Source organism: Pituophis catenifer, unplaced genomic scaffold (assembly GCF_029215685.1).
Source record: "Pituophis catenifer annectens isolate HBS135680 unplaced genomic scaffold, rPitCat1.0.hap2 SCAF_1, whole genome shotgun sequence".
NCBI classification, from domain to species: domain Eukaryota; kingdom Metazoa; phylum Chordata; class Lepidosauria; order Squamata; family Colubridae; genus Pituophis; species Pituophis catenifer.
Window position 1 is genome coordinate 80,771,843 of NW_027256881.1, and position 21,187 is coordinate 80,793,029.

Below are 21,187 nucleotides of genomic sequence, written 5' to 3' on the forward strand. Positions count from 1 at the left end.
TGTTAATCTGTAAAAATAAGTTTTCATGTATTAGTTAAAATAGAGATCTCCTATTCCTATTTGCATATCAAATTGATTTAACAGATATTTATAGAGATTAATCAGGGGCTTTTTTCTTGTAGTATTTAGTGATCCTTTCTAACAACTATCCTAATGTTAGGCTGGCACAGATGACAGTATTGTTTCTCTTCTTATCCTTTAGGGCTCCAAATGATTGACACTGGAGTATATCTTCCTCTTCCATGGAATATCATCCCAAGGCTTAAGAAGCCCAAGACCTCTTAAGGATACCAAGATATTTTTTTTAAAAAAAAAATAAATCTATATCCTTGATTTAATAAAAGTGTTATTGGCACTTCTGTAGAGAAATGCAAATGTTGAGAGGAGGATTAATTCAAGGAGGAGTGAAAAGAATCACACATGGTATAGAAAAAAAATCAATAAATATCTTTCCTCTCTTATTCTACTATCCGGATTATCCACAAAAACATATATGAGGCTCTTTAGAGTTTTTCTGTTTAAATCCATTTCTAGTTTCTGTGCCCACTTGCTTTCCTTGTATTTTTCTTTATAACAAGTCCATTCTTTCTTGAGTATTTTTCCCCCATAGCACTTTTTCTCTCCACTACAGTAGTATTGATTTTGGGAAAGGATATGGCAATTTTAGTCAAAAACACATACATTGTTCTTTCTATTACTAAGAGGTGGTCTTGTCACTCTAGGAATGTTGTACTGGGTTTTGTTCTTCAAAAGAGGAGAATACAAAAGTAGAAAAGAAGAATATTTGCTTCAATACTTGACTACTACCAGACAACTTTCATGATGATATTTGAACTGTTCACTTTGTAGAAAGTTAGGGTCAAAGTGGGATTCAAGGGGACAAAAAAATATTCCAGGTATAATATTGAATTAAAAGTGTTATTAAATGAACAGTGGAGAGAAATATAAAAACTGAGGGAAGCAGAAGCAAAAACAGAAAACCCAACAGATTTTTAAAGGCTATTTTCTGTCAAGGAAAAGTTTTGTGTGTATATAACTTCAAAAACTTCAAACTTCAAAAAAGAAGTCTTCTTGTTTGCCAGATGGTGCATATTTAATATTGACAAGCTTTGCTAATGGTTCTTTAGAATCTAATTGACAAAAGAGGAGAGAACTTGATTTAAAATGGTCAGAGAACAATGGCTACCCTACTGAAGTTAAATAAGTTGAGTAGGAATACTACATTTGATTGTAATCCTGGACACATTCATTAGAATTGGACTGAAGCAACTGGGATTAATCTGGAGTTAAAATAATATTACACTACCAGTCTTTGACTTCTTTGGAAAATGAATGTAATAAGGGTTGAATAGAAGATAAATGCTAAGGCTATATTCTAATGTAGATTGGTTTAGATATATTCAAGTCAAAGGTCCAATCAAATCTTCAAATCAAACCAGCTTTCTGAATTGAATTGGATAGTTGATCTGAATCATCAAATAAGATTCTATAGAATCAATTCAGATAATTTTGTATATGCAACAACAATGGCTTTTTCTAGATTAGTTTGGAAATCTTAACTAAATCAATCTAAGCTGATGGTTTGGAATGAACATCTGAATCAAATCAGTATTCACGTTGAATTTTCTCTGGTTTTTTTGCCTTTATTCGTGATTTTTTTTTCTGTTTGCATGCAGTAATTGATGCTGTTTCTGGTAAAATGATGCTATAATCAAAATACAGGTCAGGTTATATCACAGTTTTCTACAAAAGGAATTATGGGCACTGGCTGTAGAAAATAGAAGTGCATAGATCAGGATGTTTTAGATGCCACTTGCATAGTTCCTGACTATTGGAATTTATAAGAGTTGTAATTGAAATCACCTGAAGTAGGTTATCTATCCTGATGCAGAAAATCATAGAACCATAGAATTTATGAAGGTGTGGTGCAGTGCAAGAGCCATGGTGGTGGCACAGTTGTTAGAATGCAGTATTGCAAGCTAACTCACTGTTCACTGTCAGAATTTGATTCTAACTGTCTCAAGGTTGTGTCAGCCTTCCATCTTTCCGAGGTCAGTAAAATGAGGACCCAGATTGTTGGGGGCAATATGCTGACTCTGTAAACTGCTTAGAGGAGGCTGTAAAGTGTTGTGAAGCGATATATAAGCCTACTGATATTTAGTCCAATACCTGCTCAATGGAGGAACCCACTAAATAAATTTTAAAATCTTCAGAGGAATGATCCACAACTCTTCTTATCTGCTCTGTTGGGAAATATATCCTAATATCCATCCTAAATTGCCTTGCTTTCAATTTTAACCTGTTGGCCATTGTCCTGTTTTCAGTTTTAATAAAAAATTAAATCAATGATGCATCGGAACCAGATTTTTCAGCCGAAATCATGATCATCTCAAGACATTTTGCTGCTTCAGACAGAGAAATCAGCAGGATTGTGGTCTAATCCTAACTCATCTTTAGCAATAAAAAGCATCTTCCCTTGCCCCCAGAGGCAATAACTTATTTGTGTAATGAAATGGACAAGAGGGACTTTCTGGCATGCACAATTTCTCACCCTTTCGGTGAGAAAGGGTTTATGCAGTAGTGGGATTCAAGTAATTTAACAACCAGTTCTCTGCCCTAATAATTTCTTCCAACAACCCATTCACCAAACTGCTCAGAAAGTTAACAACCGGTTCTCCCAAAGTGGTGCGAACTGGCTGAATCCCACCACTGGGTTTATGGCTTCTCAGCAACTGTTATCTGAAACAATTGCTACACTCTGTCTAATTGTAGAACTGGCCCTGGCTACGGTCTTTACGCTTTACGCTTAGTCATAGAATTGTGAGTGTTAATGAGGAGGGTGGAGCATGCGTGAATATATAGGTTAACAGTGCTGGTGGCAGTCCTATAACTGTCAAGATTCCATTTCATGACATTGTTTCAAGGCCACAGGGATCGTTCCATGCTAATTACTTTTACAGGCAGAATGCAGTATGTGGAAATTAATTATTCCTAAATATGGCAGCAGGCGTCTGTGCAGCTTCTATGCAGTTTACAGTGAACTATGCTTCGTAGGGCAGCTTGCTGTTTAATTATAAAGGACCACAAAACAATCTTGGTCTATAAATGAAATTAATAATAACGTTTTCTCTAACTTGCTTCTGCTTAATGGTGTCCATCAGTGGTTCAGCTGATTGATTGCTCCTCTAAATAGAAATGACAATACCAATATTAGTGTCAACTAATAGAGGATGTTGCTGGAATAAATGATATGTGCAGTTGTGCTCTGAGAAATAGAAATTCTTGGTTGTTTCACTATCAATATGTTGCCCATAAACACTCGATCTATTCTTTGGACCCTATGCATCTAAAGTAGAAGTCATATAAAGATTTAGACTGCTGAAATAAGTAGGGTATAATTTGGGGCATAAGTACACATGGATACAAACTATAGGAAATTGTTTTATCTATTCATCCATCTATCCTTGATGGGTTTTTTAAATCATTCATAAATTTGCATAGGCTCCAGACAGCAAGTAATATATTGGATCTTCTAAATATGGTCTTCCTGTTTCCTTAAATGTTGAAGACATATATTGGACCAGACAGAAAGGAACATATGATAACGTGATATACTGAATATGGTTATTGACAAATTTCTACTGAAACCAATTAAGAGAACACTTAATTGGTTTTAACCTAGTTTAACTATTATGGATATCTCTAAAGGATATCCCAAAAAATGCAGATTTTTTTCTTTCAGACAGGAGAATCCTGCTTCATAATTTGGCGATGAGGGAGGCAGCAGGGATACTCAGCATTAAACAATGTTACCTTCATTATACAGACCTATGCATCATTCATCTGATTCATGTATAGACCACCAGAATCTGAACAAAGATCATATTCTGCCTGTAGTAATAGTAACAATGACATAGCCAAGGATTTGGCAGAACAGAGTTCCTAGATCAGGGCTGTCAAACTCTTGGCCCATGGTCCGGATGCATCACGTGCTGGCCATGCCCACACCCGGTTTAGCAAAGGAGGGGGGGGAAAGTCCTGATACATCACATGATGCTGCCGTGATGACATGAATTTGACACCCCTGTCCTAGATGGTAGAATACATCTCATTTCACATGTTATAAAGGTGAATTGTACAATGCCATAATCTCCTATATTACCTAGATATTAGATATACTCTTCTGTTGCTCATTGTCACGTTTCATGTAAACAATGCCTACATCTGGGTATCTCCAGTACAATTCTTTTTCTGAACAGAAAATGCAAAATGCTACAACAGTTTTATCACTTTGTCTTAAATATTACCTAGTGTTACATAAACTGTGAGATGCACTTCAGAAATTATGAATAAGAAAAAGAGCTCCTGAAGCTAAATGAATATTGAATAATAAGAAAGAACCTGTGAAGGATTTTAGTTAAATTCTGCAGTCTGAATCTCAAAACCTAATAATCTCACTGTCTCTGGGCCAACAATAGGCATTTGGCTCTTTTTGTTCTCACAATTGATTGCCATTGGGTGGGCTGATTAGAGTTGAAGTCCAAGATCTCTGTGGAGGACCACCTTGCCTATCCCAGCCCTGCTCTTCAAAAACATCTGGGCAGGCAAGGAAGTTTGCCATGTCACCCTTTTGCTTCTCCACCCAATCCCAATATCCACACAAAGTAATTATTTTGGGGAAGGAAGGAACCATCTTCCAAGCATCTCATGGATGGATAGAATGTCCTTAAACCTGAATTCTTGCTCTCTCGGTCTGAAGGGCAAAACTTGAATTAGGAGAAAGGTAAAACTGTCCAGTGGGTAGATAAATGCTGCCAAGTCTTATTCCCCACAGACATGAAAGTATTTGAAGAGAAAGGAAAATCTTTTGATTCCTGGAACATTTCCTTCAAGGATAGAGGTCCTTTATGATTACTACGCTGCAATTTTCCCTCCTTTTTTCTGCCAAAGGAAATCCTGCTTTATTAATTAGGGACAGCAAAACTACAGAGATTAAATTTGGCCTCTGTTAAATCTCTTAAACCCTGCTGTGGTTGATGGCATCTGTAGTTTTGAGCTTGAAGGTGGGTCTGAGCTATTGGGATGTGTTTAGCTGCATTCCCTTGATTTTCTCTTATGTCTACATTCTTGTAGCCACAGGGGTGCTGAAGTAGCTGAGATGAGAAAAAGGCAACAGTCCCAAAATGAAGGAACATCGGCTGTGTCTCAAGCTCCTGGAAACCAAAGGGCCAACAACACGTGTTGCTTCTGCTGGTGCTGTTGTTGCAGCTGTTCATGGTATGTCATGCCATCTCTTTTGTACCCTTTCCATAGGTTATATGGCAGCTCCAAACCATCAGTTGTCTGATGCAGAAACTAGTTGGGGGGAGGGGGGAGGGATGTTCTGCATATAAAAGACATTGCACAACAAGTGCTCATTTGGTGCTGATTTGTTGTGAAAAACCCCCGTATTTTCCTTAACTTTTTGTTCGTTGTGACCTTTGTGTGACTTCAAAAATGTGATTAGTTGGCAGTCCAGATACAGTAAGAGCATTGCTACCTCCAAGAATACATACATATCTGAGAAAGGAGGCTTCATTTGATGTTTTCACACTTTGTATATAACTTGGTTTTATTAATTGTTATTGTGTTAAAAATTAGATCACTTGTAAGGTGCCTTAAAACCTGAGGAATTTAATCAGTCTTCCTTCTATGATCTTCTTAATATTGCTTAATTATTTTATGTTGTCATAAAATAATTATCTGATAACTCCCACTGAGTTCTCACAAAGAAGGGGAGAAAGTTTGGGTCTATCTTAGCAAACATATGCTAAGTTTTCTGACTTTTGAAGGGATTCCAATTGTTGGAGTGCAGGTGGGGTTATGTGAGGGAATGAGGAGGAACAGAGGGAAAGCCAGTGCGTGTTGAATGAAAGGCAAATATGAGAAGGATCATCCTGTTTATTACTATTTGATAATTTGATGAATAACCTACAGAATATATTTATAGTCTGGAAACATTCAAATTCCACCGAGATTCTTCAACTGGCAAAAAGCCATCATTTTAATGGGGACGGGGCCAGGAAAATTGTTGCTACTCAGCTCTTCCTAAAAGAATCACCAGCTCAGGAAATCTGAGGCTGAAAGCAGTGTTTATTTTCTGTTTTTAAAATAACCTCAGATAATCATGTGATATTTCCAGTATGTCCAGGGTGCCTGTCACTAAAGCATATAAAACTTTAATGTAACAAGATTTATATGCGTGTGAAACAGTCTAACAACATCAACAAGGCTGCATGAATTTATACAGCTACTTCACTTGCTGAGGGGTTCCATACAGCTGACATAACCTTCTCTCTCTTTCTGTGAAATTCCATTTCCAAAATTTCTTTGCACTGGGGCTGGTAAACTGCAGCTTCTAGCATAATTTTATACAGCTCTCAGCCCAGTTTTGAAAGACCTCTGCCAAAAATCAGCTCAGAGCCCTGGCAGGAGCAATTTGTTCCTTCTCCAGCAGTTTTCTTGGTTGGGGAGGGAGGGAGCGAAGGGATTGTCAGAGAAGGGAAAAGGGAGTAAAAACTGAAGTTGGAAAATGAGAGAAAGAGAGTCAGTATGGAGTAATGGTTAAGGCACCAGGCTGGAAATTGTGTGAATTTTAGTCTCTCCTTAGGCATGAAGCTAACTGGATGACCTTTAGCCAGTCATTCTCTCTCAGTTCCAGGAAGGAGGCAATGGCAAACCACTACTGAAAAATCTTGCAAGGACAGTCACCAAAAAGTCACCAGGCATCAACACTCACTTGAGAAAAGAGAAAGAGAGGGAGAGGTGGGGGAGGGGGGGAAAATCCCAATAGTTTCTAGTTCTTCCATCTTTGCTATAAAAGAAACAAAGCACTAGATATGTGCCTAGATGAAAGAGCAAGACTGTGTAAATAGGTTTCATTCTCCATGTCTGAGGACATCAGGTCCAAAAGTATCCCAAAATATAAGTGAGTTCAACCTTCTATTTTCTCCTGACTAAATGGGAATGGAATATTTTCCTCATGGGAAACTATGGCAGTCTTCCCCAATCTGGTGCCCTCTAGATCAGGGGTGGGTTCTCTCTTTACCTTTACTACTGACTCGCATCGTGCCCGCGCATGCGCAAATCACTTCTGATGACATCCGGGTCAGTGGGCAGAGCCTCCCGCCGGTTTTACTACCAGTTCTTGCGAACCAGTCCGAACAGGAGGCAACTCACCACTGATGAGGATCCCAGAACCTCCCCAATTGTGTGCCCTCCAGCTCCCAGAACCTCCGTGAAAGAGACTTGAGACAGGAGTAGCCCAAAGCACATTCTTTTCTTTTCTACTATCTGTGAGAGTTCTGCTTCCCATCAATAAGAAACCTTTTGGAATATACATCTACTGTATATACTCGCTGTTAGAACACATTATGGGCTCCCCTTCTATAATCTTTGCTGCTCAAAATACCAGTTACGTAAAAAAAAAGAAGAATCTACTATGAGTGAAAGTTTACTTTCACATCGGTAATATTCCGTTGTTTCGTCCCTCTTCCTTGCTTGTTCTTCATGTGAAAGATGCAAATTAAGACACAGAGATGGGGTGAGGTGGGAATGGTAATTTAAGTTGCACAGTTTTTTTCCCCCTTTGGATTCAGAGGATATCAAATCCACTCTCCACATCCACATTCAGAGAATAGTGACAGTAGGTACGACCTATGGAGATTAGGCTGTCACTCTTCCGCTTAATGAAATCCCAGGTGTGAGCTGAAACACAAGATTTTGCAACGAGAGCCGAACTTTGGTGCGGCAGCTGTACTCTGTGATTGCCTAGACATGACCAGTTTATCAGCATAGGCTGTTCACGGACCATCCCACTTCTGATCAGCATTCCCCAAAGCTTTTCAAAATATGACTCCCTCCCATAAGTCTTTGGATGCAGCGGGCAGATTTCTTGTAGATGATAAATGGGGATGTAGTGCCTGATAATTGTTATGCACATGTTTTACAAGGTTTCTTCCCAGAGTTGCTTTTTCAACAATGGACTGCCTTTCTGGAAAACTGGACTTCCTATCTGACTGCATTTCAGAAGCTTCTCTAAATATGTGAATTAAGACGTAATCTGTTTCACCACAAAGCCAAACCTGATCTGGGTACCATCTCCAATACATCAACACATTGTATATCACTTATCCAAGATCGTATCAATTGTTTCTCGGAAAGGGAGTCGGGGCATAGATCATCACCTTTAAATGACAGCGAGTGATTTTTTTTTTTTAAATGCAAGATAAGTTGGGAACAAGTCCTTGACTTATGACTACAATTGAGTCCAAAATGTATGTTGGTAAGTGAGACATTTGTTAAGTGAGTTTTGCCCGATTGTGTGACCTTTCTTGCCACAGTGAATCATTGCAATTGTTAAATTAATAACACAATAGTTGAGTGAATCTGGCTTCCCCATTGACTTTGCTTGTCAGAAGGTTACAAATGATACTGGAACACTGCAACCGTCATAAATGTGAATCAGCTGCCAAGCATCTGAATTTTGATTATGTGACTGTGCGGATGCTGCAATGGTCGTAAGTCACTTTTTTCAGTGCCTTTGTAACTATGAAGAGTCACTAAACAAACAGTTGTAACTGGAGCATACCTGTGTATTCTCTTTATACTATATGATATAAGAACTGCCAAGGATTAATGGCTTAATTAAATTATATTTCCACTACTCTTTAAAAGCAGACTTAATTTATTTATGTTAATAATTCTTGACTGGGACTTTTGAAGCATGGAGTTCTTAAAGAGCTATATTGGCAAGGTTCCAAAATACCACATGTCTGTCTATATACAAACTTGCAAATATTCAGAGCTCACATACCATCATTCTTTACTTTCCTAATGCTCCAGTGTGTGTGTTTTTTGTCAACACTAATACTGTGTACATTTATACAAAATTCTTTTCAGGATTCGGACAAATCTCCGAGTGAAATTCCATGCTCTAGAAAATCAGTAGGGTAGATTCAAGGTTGTGATAGAAATACCACTGCTGACAATTCTTGGAACCAAATTGGACAAAACAGTAAAAAAAAAAAAAAAATTAAGGACAAATACCTTGGAAAACCTAAAACAAGTAGTCCTCGACTTACAACAATTTGCTTAGTGACCATTCAAAGTTACGACGACACTGAAAAAAGTGACTTATGACCATTTTCCACACTTATTGCCATTGCAGCATCCTCATGGTCATGCGATTTACATTCAGATAGTTGACAATTGACACATTTATGATGGGTACAGTGTCCCAGAGTCACGTGATTCTCTTTTGCGACCTTCCGACAAGCAAAGTCAATGGGGAAACCAGATTCATTTAACAACGGTGTTACTACTTTAACAACCGCAGTGATTCATTTAACAAACGTAGCAAGGAATGACACAAAATGGGACAAGACTCACTTAACAAATTTTTCACTTAGCAACATACATTTTGGGCTCAATTGTGGTCGTATGTCGAGGACTACCTGTAATGTTATCTTTCATCCCTAATGTTTGAGATGCAATATTTTTTTTTAGCTAAGGGATATGGTAGATTGAGAATGATACAACACAGACCTGCGAACTAAGTCCAAACATGAAAACTCAGTCTAGTTCTAAAGGCTGCTATATTTATTATGACATATACATGGCAAATTGGAAGAATAATGTATCTATAGAAACGTACAAATCTAACCCAGTTGACATTTACCAGATTGGGGAAGGCTAGTCTGATCTGTTTTAACTCTCCAACTCTGGGCTGTCCAGCTCCAGCAAAAAGGCAGCTGCTCGGGTTATTTCTGATTCGTGCAGGTGCCTACAGACCTAGCAGAAAGAATGCAGAGTTTCTGTAGCACATACAATGCTCTTGATGTACTAGAAAGACAAGGATGCCTGCAGAGTTTTGTAAAAAAAAAAAAAGTTTTAACATGGATTAAAAATCAGATGATCACACCCTCCTAGCCACTACGTTTGCTTTTGGGACCCCACCCCACGGACACCTGTGTAGAGATTGTCCCAAATATGCTTTTTCAAGAGGCAACTTGAAAAACCTGAAAGAGAAAATTTTCTGTTTTTTCTTTGAAGATGTTTCACTTCTCATCCAAGAAGCTTCTTCAGCACTGACTGGGTGGTGGGGATGACACAGAGAAACCTCCAGGTAACCTCAATGACTCTATAAAAGAATGGAAATGACCAGCTGTCTGCAAAGAGTATAAATCCTTCCATTCCCCACCATCCAGTCAGAGCTGAAGAAACTTCTTGCATGAGAAGCAAAACGTCTTCAAAGAAAAAATGGAAAGTCCAGTTGCCTCTCGAAAAAGCACCTTTGGGACAACCATGACCTGGATGACTGAGAATCTCCATAGATTGTGTAGAGATTGTATTGCACAAATAAAGGTTAGTCACTGATATCAGTCCTAATACCTTGTCGTTGGAATCTGTAGACTCCTAGCATGATTAGATCTAAAGCTGGTTTCTTGATCTGTTGTTTTGTTGTTTTAAAACCAGATGTGCCTATACTTTTTATTTTTAATTCATGTTGTTTCAGCTAAGAATATAATGATGCCAATTGAACACCATGCTTGAGTAGTCAGTCCTTCTATTGCCATCCAATGGGCATCCAGATATTTATATCAGGGGTGAAATCCAGCAGGTTCTGACAGGTTCTGGTGAACTGGTAGCAGAAATTTTGAGTAGTTCGGAGAACCGGCAAATACCAGGGGAGGGAATGGAGTTTTTGAAGTATCCTTCCTCTGGAGGGGGGTGGAAATGGAGATTTTGCAGTATCCTTTCCCTGCCATGCCCACCAAGCCATGCCCACCAAGCCACACCACGCCCACCAAGCCACGCCCACAGAACCGGTAGTAAAAAAAATTGAATTTCACCACTGATTTTATATCCTCATCAGGGTGTGTGAAATTAAGCATCAGATCTGTCCTGCCATTGGGAGGGCTTACCTGTGTATCCAAAAGCAAGCCAATCTGGATGGTTTAAGGATGTTCATGGAAGATAGTTCTGATGGGTTAAGACACATAGATTCAATGACCAAAAAAGCAAGAAAAGATAAAAGCAACTTCTTGTTGGAGCAGAATTCAAATCACCTTTCTCTATCTGGATACCCCATAAACCCCACAATTGACACAATAACTTTGAATACATCTAGAAAGTGCCATCTTGAAGAAGTTATTTCTTTGGAGTACTTCCTCTTGTCTTAATCAGTGGCAGTGGGAATTTGCAAGTTCATGTTTATTAAGGAATTGGAAAATATATTGCTAATCAGAAGACAGACTTTAATAGCTACATTTCTAGGGAACAGAGCAATACAAATGAGCCAAGGGTATGCTGAATGCTTGAGCGATCTAATTGATTCAACCTAATGCTGTATCTCTGCAGTAAACTTTTGATTGAGAGTTGGATTGGCAGAATAGAAAGAATAGTTTCACTCCAGCCACAGTTTCAGTCATAATGAGATTGAACTGTTCTATCTTTATAGTTAAATAATTCACACCTTCTTTAGTGGATGGTACCTTCATGCCATGAATGGAAATACTAGGTATGTGTGGACAGAGTTTTGCCATTTAAGGAAGCCTCTGTTTTATTCTATCTTTTAAATTGTTTTAATATTAGGAAACTATTAGACTATTTATGCAGTAAGGTACACTGAATCATGGAAGCTAAGAACAAAGCAAAAAGATGGTTTCATTTTTTAAAAAAGGCAAATAATCCTTCTTATTCATCTTCTACTGGCTGGAAAAAGTTCATTATTGAATCAAGGTTCTTCAGCATTTTTGTGGATTTAACCAACTAAGGAAGTATTACGTCTTTTGTATTTGTATTCTGTCTATATATTACCTGCACCCTCCCAACTACCAATTCACTTGGTACAATTATCTTAGAGATTTGAGGTTGAAAGTGAGAGAATGTTATGATTGACCACTTCTATACTTGTTTAACATTTCCTGACTCTGGAAAGGCAGTATATGTAGAATGAACAATGGTTCTTTTATTTCCTGTGCTGATTTGCATGTTTGACATTGTTCAATTATTCAGTCACTAAACTGGATGATGAAGTTATATCTTCATTTCCTTACCAGCTATCAGAGTATACTTTTCATACGGAGGGGTCTATCCCTAAAAATGAGGCAGAAATAATAAAAATATAAGACTTTAGTAATACAGAAATGGTGAGGAGGTGGAGACAGTGGGTAGTTTTAAATTTCTGGGCATTTATATCTCAGAGGACCTCTCATGGACTATGAATGCTAACATGCTTGTGAAGAAGGCACAGAAAAGGCTGTACTTCCTGAGAATGCTCAGGAAGATAAATCTATCTCAGCATCTACTTCTGTCCTACTATTGCAGCACCATTGAGAGTGTCCTGACATACGGCATTCTTGAAAGGTATGGGAGCAGCTCTGTAGCGGACAAAAAAGCTCTACAGAGAATCATTAAAACTGCCCAGAATGTCATCGACTCCAGCTACTAGCCCTGGACGACATCTTCGAATCTCGCTGTTTGAGAAAGTTGCATAACATTCTCAGAGACTCTTCCCATCCTGCTTACAATCTTTTTGGACTGTTGTCTTCTGGCAGAAGATAAGAACAATTAAAACTCGGACCACACATTTTCTGAATAGTTTTTATCCCAGAGCTATAATTGCACTCAACAATGAACTAAAGGGCCACCATCAGTGAGCTGTTGGACAGTATTACTTAGTCTGTTGTGTGGATGTTTGGGTGGTTTAGGGGTGGGGAATTGTGGTGGGTGGGAGTGTGTTTGGGGATTATTATGTGTATTGGACCTGGTCTTTGGGTGGTAAGTGAATTTTGTTGTATGGGTATACTGTGTATACACGTACAATGACAATAAAGTTATTTATTTTCACTGGCAGAGACTTGCAGGAGACCATGGCAGCCGAAAATGGAGCTTAGGAACCCATTTTCACTGGCAGAGTTCTCGGGCCACCACAGGCACCCCCAACACAAGTGATGTTGAGCTGTCTACACCCACCATGGCCACACTCACCCCTGCTCACTGAGGTCAAACACAACCCTAATGCAGCCCTCAATGGAATCGAGTTTGACACCCCTGAGTTAGGATGACAGCTTTAGTAGCAATTTTTTCCTCAAGGGAAGCAAGAACCTCTAAAGCAACCGCTAAAGTTGTAGCCACTCAATCAGCAACAGTATGTGGGAATGGCCTTGGGAGACAGGAGGAAAATCTACAGCTTAGACAAGTCTGATAAACAAAATCTGAAATGGAAAGAGGGATGGGGTCAGAGAAAATGTCTCAGAAGGAACCCTCCCTGGTTTTGGGAGAGTAAACTCAAGAGAGGGGGAGGGGTATTTTCCCCTCTGTTCTGATTACTGTTACTATAACCTTATAGGAAAGGTAGTTTCACCAGCTCATGCTTGGTGCTTCTTGTCTGGAGTACCTCAAAGGACTGACAGTTTTGCAAGTCTGAAGGTACCCCACCCCTCCCTTGTCTTTGTTCTCCCCTAAACTATGGAGGGTCCCTTCTGAGATGATTTCTCCAACACATTCATCCTTTGGACTCAGATTTTGTTTATCACACCATTATCTAGGCTTCCTCCTGGTCATTCCCATATACAATTACATAACATGTCATTCTGTCTGGTAACACTGCACTCATTCCTAGCTGGGGTGATGCTTAAAATCAAGAGGGAGCAAGTGAGGATGTGTTTGTCTTCCGCTTTCTTCCTGACATCGCACTAAAAAGTACAGAACAAAATGGTTCAGCCCGTATTCTACAGGTAGCCACAGGCATTAGTTGTATCATAGCTATTCCCCAACAATAACTAACTTTGGCTTAAACAACTAGATGGACAGGCCCAGGGGTGAAATCCAGCAGGTTCTGACAGGTTCTGGAGAACCGGTAGCGGAAATTTTGAGCAGTTCGGAGAACCATCAAATACCACCTCTGGCTGGCCCCAGAGTGGGGTGGGAATGGAGATTATGCAGTATCCTTCCCCCAGGAGTGGGGAGGGAATGGGGATTTTGCCGTATCCTTCCCCTGCCACACCCACCAAGCAACACCACACCCACAGAACTGGTAGTAAAAAAAATTGGATTTCACCACTGGACAGGCCATCTTCATTTCATCTTGATTAGAGAGACTCAGCTTCTTATTCCTACTGTGTGAAAAGATGTACAGCACTCCCTATTTCTCTAATGGCAAGCAGCCAACCAACGAGAAAAAGAAAGAAAAAGAAAGGCTCAAGGTTGACTCAGCCTTCCATCCTTTCTAAAGTAGATAAAATGAGGACCCAGATTATGGGGGCAATAAACTGACTTTGTATAAATATACAAAAGTATGAAGGCTATTGCTTAACGCATTGTAAGCCACCCTGAGTCTCCAGAGAAGGGCGGCATATAAATCAAATTTAAAAAAAAAAAAGGGGGGGGGAGTCCAAGATGGAAAATGTCTTCTTGTATTTTTGGCCTATGGCTGGGCCTCCTTCCTCAGCTGATGCCTTTCCTTCGCTATTCATATTGCGTTGGCCTTCCTGAACCCATGCCAACATCTAATAACCATTTTGCCTGCTCCAGGAAGAAATGACTGTGTTTCTTTGAATGAAGAGAGGAACCACTCTCAGGTAGCAAATAAGAGTTTTTGCATAAAGGTTTTGCATAAATTTTTCTCACATAATGTTTGTAGAGCTTTGCTATGATCAAAACAAAGTATTATTCAAAATCCTGAAAGGAAAAGAACTGAAAGAAGGAGAGAGGTTGACATTTAGCTGTACAATGTGAAATTGCAGTTTTTCTAAATTGGTTGAGGATCCCTAGCTTTCCAAATGACTTTTTTTTTTTAGCCAGCTTCCGGAATGGATGTTTTTGGGCCTATAACGGTAGCATACCAGTGTTGGAACTCGGGATCACAACAGCTTCCAGCAGTGAACTAAGAATTTGGAATCAGCAGCTGCCATAAAACCCAAAAATAAAAATTGATTTCTTTCCCTCACATCACTTTGGTAATCTGAAAGCACTTCTTCCTGACCTCGTTACACAAATATAAGTATTTTATTAAAAGGACTAATTTCCCTTCTATGGTTTTAACCGCAAATAAAATTACACAAAGGTACATGAGCCGTGCTTTTGTCATTATTTTTACAGCAATTTTGGGACATGTTTGACAATTATACCCAATTTTTTAAAGTTTCAGGATTTTTTTTAACAAAAGAAAAGAAAAGAATAGAGGGAGGGAGGGAGGGAGGGAGGGAGGAAGGAAGGAAGGAAGGAAGGAAGGAAGGAAGGAAGGAAACTGTGACTTCTTCACTATTTTCTTGTATTGAAATTTCACTATCTATATTAATTTTCAGGCTCCAGTATTTTATTATACTGCATGTATATGTTACATATAACTGCTGAAACCTTTGAGTTCCTTCCATATAGGTTTCATTATGATATTTTTTAAATCAAGTGAACAGGCTTTTCCAAAGCAACATCATTCAGTTGGTGCTGGTTTCCCTCAGAAACTCAAGTGTTTGTACTTCCTTGATAATGTGTATTTGCACAGATAGCCTTTATTATACAATTGCCCCAATTCAGGCATCACATTTTATTTGGGTTGAGACGTATACAGAGGTGTCACTGATATATCTATACATACAGGTTACAACACTGATGATGTCATGATGCATGTGATGTCACTTACTTCCTCAGTTTTCCATTTGGAACCCTCCCATACTTTCTCACAGCTTCTTTTAATCCGATCTGTCTCAAGGCATCCAGGGATTTAGGCCTCTTCCTCTGGCAAGAGCATGCAGTTGTGCGAATCATAAAGCAGCAGCCTGACTGGCAATTTGATAGAGAAGATGAGAAAATGCTGCTGTGATGTTGGCTGACATTTATGACTGGACATGGTGAACTGACTGCTTAGTTCTTTGATATAGTGTCCTTGGATTTCATTCAGCAAAGTTGTTCAGTGTTACCAGTTGCAAAATGAGGATGTGAATCAGGATTTGCAGCATATGTATTTACTATTCTGTAGAAACGCCTGAGGTGCAAACACATTGTACATCCCCCTACCTTTCTCTCTCTCTCTCTCTCGCTCTCTCTCTCTCTCTCTCTCACACACACACACACACACAGAGGCCAGGTTTGCTACACCCATTAAAACTAAGAACCCAACCTATTGAGCACAAACCTACTTTGAGTGAAGCAAGATTTTAGAAGAACTGAAGGAGCAATGCTTATGAATCCATTGTCAGGTGTTCACTGAACAATCATTTCCAAGGAATTTTTTCTGGTTGTAGGAGAATGACATTGTTGGTCTCACTTTTTAAAAAAACAGGTCAAGAAGCTATAAGATATGGCAGGGAACACGTTCCCTGCCTATAAAAAACAAAACCCAAACAGAGCTCCTTAAGAATTCTTTTGGTATGTTGCCATCTACAGCTTCTTTAAAGATAAGATATATTTCCAGAAACAATTGCTACTTTTCAATTATTTTCATTCGTGTGGCATTCCTAGAATCAATCAACTTAATGTGACCAAAATATTTATTTATGATTTCCTAATAAATTGAACCCATCAAACATACTGGTGGTGTTTTCTTAGGCATGAATCAGAATGATTACATTCAGAGCCAAATTTGATCTTTCTACTGAGAAACTCTCCGCAACTTGGGTGCGGTGTCCAAGGTTGATAGCCTATAAGTCATCCAACCTGTCAAATATTTACTCGGCAAATATACAATAAGTCCTGATGGAGGAACTGTTTTCTGGAAGGCATTTTTAAAATGGAGAAATCGGGCTTGGCGATAATGATTAAAATGTTAATTTATTTTGTCTGATGTGAATGATTAGTTTTTAATTTTTTGTCTTTCATGGGCACCTTTCACAATAAGACTGAAGAAATTGCATGCTGTGGTTTAAGTTCGGCAGATATCTCTGAGACATTTTTGTAAGACCAGCTATTCCAGGGGTGTCAAACTCTCATCGCCACGGCGTTGTCACATGACATATCACGACTTTCCCCCCCCTTTGCTAAACTGGGGGTGGGCGTGGCCAACATGTGATGCATCTGGCCCATGGGCCGTGAGTATGACACCCCTGAGCTATTCAAAAACATTTTGTTAGGAATCCGCAAGCAGACAGCTGTATTTGTGCTTTCTAAGCACTATCTGCATCAATTCGGAGGCCCAATCCAAAAATCCATTAGGTGCCAATTTTGCTGAAGAACCATGATTCTTGATTATCACAGTGATGGGTGGTTGTGTGGGAATTCTGTGTGTAATTGCTTAAATTCTGCAGGAATATGGAAAGTCGTAACACTTGATTACTTAAATGTTATGTCTTTTTTTGGATAGTATTATGGGATCATTTTTGCAGATCATTTATTTACTTTATTTCTATTTCATTTATATTGTTTCCAATGCCCAGAACATCTAGAAGCTTTGTCTAGAATCATAGGGCTGGAAGGCATCTCAGAGATCTTCTAGTCCAACCCCCTGATCAAGGCAAGAGCTTTATGCCATCCTGGTCAAATAGTTGTCCAGTCTATTTTTGAAAACTTCCAGTGATAGAGCACCCACAACCAGGAATCAAGCTAGTCCATTGATTAATTGCTCTCACTGTCAGAAAATTTTCTCTTTACTTCTAGGTTTAGTTTTTAATTTTTTTAAAAACAAAATTAAGTTTTTAGATTTAGTATTTTAAAACTAATTAAGATATAGTAATATAATACTCCCAACATTAAAAATCTAATGTAAACATTTTTAAATGAGAAACAGAGGGATGTACTCACAACACATGTGTGAATAGCATAATACAGCCCTAATTCTTAGGATTTTAGATGCTAATAGCAAAGCCTTAGATTCTGGTTTGTAGTTTCAGAAAGACAGCCAGTGCTCAACTTACAACCATTCGTTTAGTGACTGTTTGAAGTTACAAAGGTACTGAAAAAAGTGACTTACAACCGTTTTTCACACTTACAATTTTCAATTTAAATTTTCACACAAATTGAAATGCTTGATGAATGGCGTGTGTTTATGATGGCTGCAATATCCCAGGATCATATGATCACCTTTTGCAACCTTCTGATCAGCAAATTCAATGGGGAAGACAGATTCACTTAAAACTGTGTTACTAATTTAATAACTGCAGTGATTCACTTAACAACTATGGTAAGAAAGGTCATAAAATGGGGCAAAACTCTCTTTACCACCATCTTGCTTAGCAATGGACATTTTGGGCTCAGTTGTGGCCATAAATCAAGGACTATCTGTAATAATCTAGCATAGGGATCTGCAACCTTAAATACTCAAAGACCGGTTTCCCACAGAAAAGAAAACACCAGGAGTCACAAAACCTGGGTGGGCGTGGCCAACTCAATGTCACTCACTTCCACCAGTCACATGACCCCCCCTCAGCCACGCCTACCTAGCAGGTCATTAGGACAGAGAACCCATTGTTAAAAAACACCGGGAACCACAAAATCTTTTGACATCTCTCTCTCTCCCCTCCCTTCCTCCCTCCCTCTCTCTCTGTATCTCTCTATGTCTCTCTCTCTCCTCCTCTCTCTGTAACTTCCTGCCCTGGCTGCTTCTCCATCCCCCACCGTTGCCCTTACCTTCTCAGGCCAGGCGAGGAGTGACTAGGAGGAGAGGGCGAGGGGTGGGGCCAGCCAGTGGCGGGATCACCTGACAGGGAGCCACAGCAGAGGGCCCAAAGAGCCACATGTGGCTCTGGAGCCGCAGGTTGCTGACCCCTGACCTAACAATTTAATTCAGAAACCTGACCATGGTATTCTGTTTCTGATTACCATCTGCTTTTAAACATTTAGAGTTAAATCAGACCAGATTATCTGGTTAATATTTATTCACTGGTTTGGAGTTCTACTTATGACACTGTTTCTAAGAATTGCTTATAAAGCAGTATAAATAACAGTTCAATATTTTTAAACACTTGGAACTAGGGCACTAAATATCTGGGAGCAGGGAAGCTAGAAATCACTACTTAATAAAATAAAAGTCTTGAGTTTCATAGGGACGCACATCTGGTTTTATTGAATGGCTGAGCAGAATTTAGTGCTTAGTGCGTTATGACCAGATAAAGAAAAATTACCATCCAACCCCCTGCAGTGTAAGATGAAATATGAAACTTTTGACTAATTTATTATCTCACAGCCCAATTTCCTACTTGCAGAAGGTTTATTGTCTAACCACATATCATTCTGAATCAGCTTAATATGTCAGTTACAGCAGAAATAACAGTCTTGAATTTTGGAACTAAAGTACTATTTTGGGAAACAGTAGAATTAGGCAAGTCTTTCATGACTGCCTCTTTTCTTATACTCCAAGAAACTTATGAAATCTCTCCATTAAAAAAAAGCAATGCTGTCAGATTTTGCCCTTCTTAGAAATCTGGTAGAATAAAAATAACTCCTTTAAGGCACAGACTCAACCAGTCTGCTTAAAGAAACTTTGTCTCATATAATGTATGTTTATTTTCATTTAAGCTCCTCAGTGGCCCAGGGTTTTTTTTCTTTTTCTTTTTCTTTTTCTTTTTTTCCTTCACAGTTGCATTTGTTTCATTCATTCATTCAGTTGAATGAGTATTGGAAAGAAATTGTGTAAGAGCGTCTGTCAGTAGGAGACAATTGCAACCAGCCCCCCAAAAACATGTATTTCAACCTGTACTTACATCCCTACAATAAACACATGTCTCAGATTCGCTGCCCCGTTGCTGGGTGGGCGTGGCCATGGTGGGTATGGCCTAGTCAGATGCGTGCACCATGGGGGAGGGCATTTTTTACCCTCCCCAGGCTCCAGAGGTTTTTTTCGAGCCTCCGGGAGGGCGAAAACTGCTTCCGCCGGGGTCTGGAGGCCAGAAACAGGCCCATTTCTGGACTTCCAGAAGGCTTGTTTTTCACCCTCCCCAGGCTCCGGAGGCTTTTCTCAAGCCTCTAGGAGGGTGAAAACAGCTTCCCCCAAGGTCCAGAGGCCCTCTGGTGGCCCTGGTTTTTTTCTTCCCAGAACCTCTGTGCAGCCCCTGCACTTACCTGGAATGATGAACGGGCCGCGTGGGGACTCCTGGGAGGGGCATGGTGGGGTGGGCAGGATGGGGCAGGGCAGGGTGGGCATGGCCAGCCAGGGATGGCATTTGGGGGTTCGCTGAACCCCAGCGATCCTTGGCTAGAGGATTGCCTGAACCCTGCCAAACCCCCAGGAGCCCACCCCTATGGATACGGAAGGACAATGGGACTCCTCGTTACCTTTCTTACTGCTCAAGTACTTTCCTCATGGCCAACCTGCCAGGTTTCACAGCAGTTCCATCCCTTTCCCTTCAGGCTATGCTCCTGCTCCAAGCTTTCAACCCTGATAAAATTAATCAATTAAGGCAATCTCTTTAATTTCACAACACATGGACAGACTTTGACATAGTTTCATCTGGGGAACTGTGACCATTCTAGACTAAGCCAAGTCCAAAAATGGTACAGAAGCCTGGTACACTGACAAATTGGCCATCAATGGGCACATAGACATAAACTTTATCTACACATCATTCAAAAAAGACAATCAACAAGCCAAAAAAGGGGGAGAGGAGATCAAAACAACCTCCCATCAGTAATCAACACCCAGATAAGCAGAGATTAATGCCATGTTTAACATCAGACCAATAAATGGGAAATAAATAATATCCCAATCAAAGAACTATCGAATAAGCTAACAGTAAACAGACCAATAAAAAAAAACCCCAAGACCGTCCTCCTAATAGGGCAATAGGACCGATAGGGCAAGCCACTAAAATATAAAACAAGAGCAGACTCCACTCTCTTCCAGCACTGATGATGTTATCTAGTTTGGGTAATGAAAAGAAAACAATCTAGGCATCGTCTTTAAGGCTCAGTGGTTGGAACTGAAACTCGGGAGACTGGCAAGCCAAAATTGATCACAATTCTTGTTTCCTTTAAGCAGACCATGACTTTTCTACTACACTCTGGAAATATGTCTATTTGCCAGTCTCCTGGGAGAAGTTCAGCTAGGCCCTATCCTGTCTGGTTGTCAAAGAACAGCTTAAGATCCTGTTCAACTAGGCAGGATAACAACCGCTCCCAAACCCACCTGCCTTTTAATTGAATTTTGTTTTAAATATTTAAACAGCTAAACAGCATACTTTTTTTTTTTAACTGTAGATTATTTTATTGAATTGTT

At 39.6% G+C, this 21,187-nt stretch overlaps 1 protein-coding gene across 1 annotated transcript in view; it reads left to right on the forward strand.

Moving 5' to 3' along the window:
• The window catches only part of RGS17 (regulator of G protein signaling 17), a 68,226-nt gene that overhangs the window by 33,684 nt on the left and 13,355 nt on the right, over nucleotides 1-21,187 (forward strand). The window contains exon 2 of the mRNA XM_070951732.1: nucleotides 5,134-5,277. Coding sequence (XP_070807833.1) covers nucleotides 5,159-5,277 — 119 coding nt within the window. The 5' untranslated portion in view covers nucleotides 5,134-5,158. The remainder of the gene's footprint in view (nucleotides 1-5,133; nucleotides 5,278-21,187) is intronic.